This window comes from Olea europaea, chromosome 6 (assembly GCF_002742605.1).
Source record: "Olea europaea var. sylvestris chromosome 6, O_europaea_v1, whole genome shotgun sequence".
Taxonomy (NCBI): domain Eukaryota; kingdom Viridiplantae; phylum Streptophyta; class Magnoliopsida; order Lamiales; family Oleaceae; genus Olea; species Olea europaea.
Genome location: NC_036242.1, coordinates 18995738 through 19002575, shown reverse-complemented (window position 1 = coordinate 19002575; position 6838 = coordinate 18995738). Strand labels below are relative to the sequence as shown.

The 6838-nt window shown below is 29.1% G+C and overlaps 1 protein-coding gene across 2 annotated transcripts; it reads right to left on the bottom strand.

Moving 5' to 3' along the window:
- Positions 1-1247: 1247 nt before the first annotated feature.
- Positions 1248-4249, bottom strand: LOC111396080. 2 transcript variants are annotated; one of them, XM_023022360.1, is made up of 4 exons: positions 3847-4249; positions 2928-2986; positions 2639-2791; positions 1248-2398 (listed from the first exon to the last, which is right to left on the bottom strand). In XM_023022360.1, exons 2-4 carry the CDS (start codon positions 2938-2940, stop codon positions 1374-1376), a joined length of 1191 nt encoding a protein of 396 aa, XP_022878128.1. In that variant the 5' UTR covers positions 2941-2986; positions 3847-4249; the 3' UTR covers positions 1248-1373. The 2 variants fall into 2 exon arrangements, with proteins under 2 accessions (XP_022878128.1, XP_022878129.1); XM_023022361.1 differs by lacking the exon at positions 2928-2986.
- Positions 4250-6838: the final 2589 nt, after the last annotated feature.

Here is a 6838-nt window from a genome sequence, read left to right as displayed (position 1 = left end):
ACGCTAAAGAAAAGTTCTACCAAACATCTATGTGCTGGCAAAGAATTTAGATGCCAAGTTGAAAATTGGTTTCGTTATCAATCGGGGCCACAACTCATAAGCCATTTTTTTTGTGGAAAGTAATCTATTGCCCACTTTACAAGGTGGTTCAAGATAAGTTCTTCTCACTAAAGACCAAGGATATGATTTAATCGAAATTTAAATTAATCTCAATTCCAATAATGCTAATTGTCTCTATATTGAAAACTTAACATCAACTTTAATCCTATTTATGAGACTTGACATAAACGAAGGATTCAGTCGTTTTGAATCATTTGAAAAAGAAAAAAAAAAGTACCGAACAAGTACAAATAATCATAATGAAGAAAACTGATTCTTGTAATCGACTCTTAATTTATTAGAAATTATACTCGTTTATTGTTGGTTCGTTTCTTCTTTTGTATTATAGGAGATGCGGACTAAATGATAATGTCTTGAAGATTTAATCAATACAAATTATCAAATCTTCTTATTTCATTGAGGATGGTCTGTAAGCCTTATAAGGTCTTCAAGCAACTTGCCTTGGGAACTTCCACGCCCTCCTCGAATACCTGCCCAGTCAAGGAATTGGTTCGGAACGAAAAACATGATCTCCGTCTTTATTTTTTTATGCTCTTAAATGAAATTGTGTTATGAAAGATAAAATAAATAAATAAAAAGTAAGGATATCTTTACCCCAGTTCCATCCCGTTGCTATTCTCCTTTCGAAAGGACATTCCCTCGTCCTATATTTCATTGGAAGTATTATTTTTAATAATATCAAATACTTTATTTTTGAAGGACCAAATAGAATACAATGGAAACAATATTGGTGAATTCTCATAAATTCATAATTAAGGGAAGCTATGGCCCACAAGAAACATTGAAGCATTGTATTGTGTGAGTATATAAAATATACTCCCAACCTTTTTCAGATAAGCCATTAATAAAATCATTTAAATGGACATTGGAATAGGAATGTCCATGTTGTCGAGTCAATTTTGTTAGCACTTAAATATGTATTCTAGCATTTGAAATGAAGAAGCCTAACGATGAAATCAGTAGCCATCTTAGTCACATTGCCCAACGATCTAAGTTCGTTGTACGACTTCAAAGAAAAACTCACACAACATCAAGCTACTATCTTAGCTATAGAGTACGCTCTTGATAATTTCGTATCAATTTTTTCTTGATTTTGAGGTGGTGGCGGGTGCTTATTTAGAAACACGTGATAAAAAGACTCATTCAAAACTTAGATAAGGAAGAAGATTTTTCTACCGTTCACAATTTCATTATAGGATGACAAAGTTTATGATCAAACCTTGTACCACAACTCAATTTCTTCATCGGAACATTTAATCTCTCTTACTATCCAACTCAATAGCATCTCCATGTTCCCCATTCCCGTTCCCATGAAAAATGCCATTACCACTATCCTCCACCTCGTATCTGCATACATTTTCAGACGAAGAGCCGTTCCCAGGGCCCACGTGAACATCTTGATCACCAAAAGATTCGACTAAAGAGTCTTCATCTTCTTCTCCACCTTGATAGAATCCTCCATCAGCACCATGCCATTCATCATCATCACTATTTACTGCCAACGGATTAATTCTGTTTTGTAAAGCCCGTCTCCGGAGCATGAAGACATTAAAGTAATAGCTGACAATTTCCTTCTTTGTTCGTGTTGGGAACACCGCAGATAGGTGTCTCCAAAAATTTTTACCAAGCAACAATGGATTAGAGTAAATGACCTGATGAAAAATTTGTTGTTCTTCTTCAGTCCACTTGGATGCTACCTCCTCTCCCATGTCGAGAAATCCCAACTCCGCAAACTTCTCATCTCCGATTGTCTCTCTTAATTTTTCTCGTGCTTCCTTTGCATGTTGCTGTACACATTTTACGGAACCCCGATCCAGGCAGTTACAGTCTGCTTGGCCATGCACTTCTTTGATCCCATCAAACTTCAAATTTGGCATTGGGATGATACATGTTCCCATCAGTTTTTCTTCACTTTCATCGTCAACAAAGTAGCTGGGACTTGAAGTGTCTTTCCAGGTCGCATTTGGATCCCATGGCGGAACTTCAGCCTGATGATCTCGTCCAACAGGAATTTCTTTCCTCGGAGAACAATTCAACAAAAATGAATAAGGATCCCGGAACTGAACAGGGAGTCGTCTTGGAACACTAAAGTCGAAATATCCTTGAAAATGAGACCAGCAAAACCTGTCCTCGAATGCAGAATCTTCATCAATACTGCCATTTGATAAGGCTGTACCCATCTCTAACTCCTTTTCATCAATATTGGAGTAACTGCTGATGTCAGAATTTCCGTGCCTCTCATCAAACTTGTAGTTACAAAAGTTGCTGGCAGCTACACCTATAGCACAATATATTATTAAAAACAATAAGAGGAAAAAAAAATTCTGACTTGACATCAAGTTATACTGGAAAATGCTTAATTTGATGCATATAAACTTCACTGGAGACTGGGAAAGGTACAGAAACAGTATCTTCCTTTTCGAAAGTACAAATCAAAAGCAAAATATAATCGAGCTCCTCAATAGATATTCCTTACTTGATATATCAGTGTATGCAGAAAGTAAATGGCATATTTTACCTACAGTATCAGATTTTGCAGAAGTTCTACAAGAAGAAAAATCCTCAAAATATGAATTCAAATTGTTATTAAAACCAAGCTGTTTAGCATGCTTGAAGGAAAGCTCTGGAAAGTCGTCCTCTTGAAACGGTCGTTTGGTTCCCATCTTTTCTACTGCAGGAGAAAATAATGCAAATTACAATATTTAAAATGAAATTATGACCTGTAACATATCATAGTTACTGATTAACAAATCAAGAGATCTAGCATCAGATGCAAGAACAGAAAAGGCTTAGAAAAATCTGCATACTCCATAGAGACATAATGAATGCCTTATTGCTGCTTTGTATACTCTCTCAAGTTTCAAATCTGTCATATTGATAAAAGAAAAAATATTGAAGAGAATAAACAGAAAAAAATACAAGAGAGGAAAGAACTTTTAAAGCAAGGCGTGTATGCAATGCAGTGCCTTTACAAAAACTGGCACTACGCTTCAATTTAGGCAAGGAATGCTATCCGAAACCTCACACTAGACATCAGACGAACCAGTAGCCCAAAACCATGTGATCAAAGTAAATGTGACAAGAATACATAAATTTACTATGTCATTATGCAGTAATGCTAAATATGATGCTACTGACTAGAACAGTTAATGACAGCAAGTGCTAATTACCAGCAGTACCACCAATGAAATGCAAGGCACTGAAAATAGATTCAACTTAAGAAGTCCATTCTTCACAATTATTATGAATTATGAAGTTCATAATTCATTTCTTCATAACATTAGGTAATATAAAAACTAACACTTAATTTACACAACAATTCATTTTATGGTTTTTTTTTTTCTTTTTTCTTTTTCTTTTCAAGGTCATAATTAGTTATTGCTAACACCAGCTGGAAGCCAATGTTTATAGTGAACTGGTTTCTATTGTAAGGTATGCAATTTTTCTGAGTATTAGAGAACATCCCAAGATAAATAAAGGTTAAGCATTATGAAAGAAGGAATTTAATATTAAATTTTTTTTTCCCTTTTTGGAAAAATAATTTATGCACAAAAAATTGACGTCCAACCCAACCAGAACTCTTGAATGATTTACAAATAAATTTATTGTATAAAAATAAAACAAAAAAATTCCCCAGTTGTATCAAAAAACCCTAACCCTAGATTCACATATTCATTTCAATACCGAACATGAAGCTACGGAAATTCAATTCAGAAGAGGACATACCGAAACCCCAAGTCAATTTACAGATCCGATGGGCCCTAAGATGAATCCTCGAAATCGAAACCCTAGGATTCAGAAAGCCTCCAGGCAAAACAACAAATTCTTTCTATAACTATAGGGGAAAGGACGGAAACAAAATATCGATGACAAAATCCCAAAAAATTTATAGATTTGAAGGCTGTATTTACAGATCTGAGGATTGAAAGGGAAAAAACCTAGAAGTTTATAGATTCGATGGATGGGAACAATAACTGAGTCAATCGAAAGAGGAAAAATCCAAATTGGATAAAGAGAGTGTACAATTAAAGATTTAGAAGGTGATTTTGAAGAAATTTGGAGAAAGAGAATTGGGGAAAAGCTTCGTACTGTTTCGGTTGTTTTTGTAAAACGACGAGGATCCGAATAGAATACCGTCACGTATAGATGATGGACCCTCTTAAACTTACACGTGTCATAAGCTAATCAATAGCTTGTGAAGATTTGGTTTCCGTTGACCATTAATTGGCGTGCAATTATAACGACTTAACTCGGACTGCTCCACTAGAAAAACTAAAGATTAGAACAAAATTCGGCCATGTTTGAGACACGCACTTAAAAAAAATAAAAAAAAAATAATGATTTAATATCATTTCAATTACATAATTTTTTAATAAAATAATATTATACGTAATTACAAAATTTCTCCTAATTTTTAAATTTATATCCTTCATCAATCTACTATTTCAAAATATGTTCTTTCAAACTAATATGGTATAAACACACACTTGATTGATATACATTCATCTATGTGTTCAATTGAGATTTTTAAAGAGTTTTTGGAATTTAAAAAGTATAGAAGTATTAAATATATTTTTTTTAGACCCTCTAAAAGTATTGATGTAATCAATTGAGACTTTATAGACTTTTAAAAAATATATAACAAGTCACGGTATATTCAATTAAAACTTTTTAAAAATAATCTTAGAGTATTTAAATTTTAATGACTTCTAAGGATTTTTTTTATAAAAATATCTAGGTACTAACTTTTAAACATAAAAAATTCTTATAAAATTTCAAAGTTTTGTCTTTCATTAATCACAAAATTTTGGGGTACTTGCAAAAAAATAAAAAATAATAAAGATATTTTTAATATTTCTCTTTCATTTTTTCCTTCTATAAATATTAGAATTATGATTAAAATTTATTTTTTCTATTGTTTATATTTGTTTCTATTTATCTTTCTATGAAAAAATAAAATTGGTTCTTTATCATTTTTTTTCTTTTCTATTCTTTTTTTCATGAAAAGGTCTATTTTTTATTAAATTATAAATTTTTACATGACAAATTTATAATTAAATTTAAATATATTAAAGTTTTATTTATTTTTAAAGGTATATTATATTAATAATATTGAATACTGAATTTAATTTTTAGCATATATATGTATAATTTTGATTATTTATTTAATTAAGGTAAAAAAATTTAATCATTTAAAAAAAAATTTATTATATGAGAATGGGAAGTAGAAGGCGAGGGGAAATTGAAATTGTGAAAATCACCCCTTTGTATATGAAAATTTCATATTATTGTACTCGATTAATGTTAATTCTATTTCAAATTAAAGTCTTCCAAAATCTTTTGAATTTTATAAAAGTTTTCAAAATGAAAATCTATAGAAATCTAAGAAAGATTTTCGTTAATTCCATATAAATCTATGAAAAAAATCTACAAATTCCAGTAAAGTCATTACTTAAAAAATCCATTGAAGTTTTCAAAAGTCTTAATTGAATACACTCTTCTAAAATTATCTAGGCCCACATTCTTTCAAAATATATATTTTTAAACACTGATTTGACATTATTTGAACTTCACATTATTAAATAAAATAATATTACATGCAAATCTAAAATTTTTTCTTATTTTTTAATCACATGTTTCACATCAAAATACTATTCAAAAATGCATTCTTATGAAAATAATGTAGTTAAAACAAGGGCTTAGATTGTACTATAAGGACATTTTAAAGAGGAACTTTACTTATAAGATCATAGATATTATGGGGAAAATAGTTACATCATGTTTGGTTCAGTTATAAAAGTGTTGAATTTTAACTCAAATTTAACATTTAGTTTTAACTATATATTTTATACAATTCACAATTTTTCAACCTCACGTTCCAAAAACTGTTATTAAAATATAAGAAAAATTTTAAAGTGTGTTTTCAACTTGTTTTCAATTTTGCAAGTTACTGAAAATGTGTTTGGAGTGATATATTTGAAAATGTATTTTCGAAAATAAAGTTAAACTTATAACAAAAAACTTAAAACAAATTTTTAAAGTTATGAATATTTTCAATGAAATTCTGAAAACAAAAAAATCCAAATATATTGGAAAAAAAAAGCTTTTAACAAATTCCGCTCCATTAAAATGTGCTTTTGGAGAAAAATATATTTTGGAATAGTAATATTTTAAAAAATGTATGGTTAAAAAAATATATTTTGAGTTTACATGTAATATTATTTTATTGAATAATGTATCGTAAAATAAATGAGAGAAACAAATGCATTTTGGATGAAATGGAGTCTACATAGGGGCTAAAATTATAAAAATTAAAAATTCTAAAATATAAAATATAAAAAATATAAGAACTAAAATTTAAAAATTTAAACAAAATCAAATTAAAAAATAAAATTGATAAATTTTTAAAAAAAATAAAAAAAATTTTCAAAAAATAAAATTATAAAAATTAATATATAAATAAAAATTATAAAAATACTTCAAGCTCTTAATGATTATATCATAAAAAAAATTTAAAATAAAATTTTGAAAAATTAAAATTAAAATTCTGAAAAATAAAATAATAAAAAAAATATGTGGTTAAAAAGTTATGAATCTATTAAAGTATCACATCAAAGGAGAATCATTTTTTGGATGATTTTAATCCCCTATAATTCAATTATTTCAATAATACTTGACTTTTCATTTTTAGATATGTAATAAATACTACATAATTATT

Coding starts and splice junctions, on each gene's coding strand:
- LOC111396080 (XM_023022360.1), bottom strand. Junction 2,399..2,638: donor TGCAAAATCTGATACTGTAG/GTAAAATATGCC, acceptor ATTGTGCTATAG/GTGTAGCTGCCAGCAACTTT.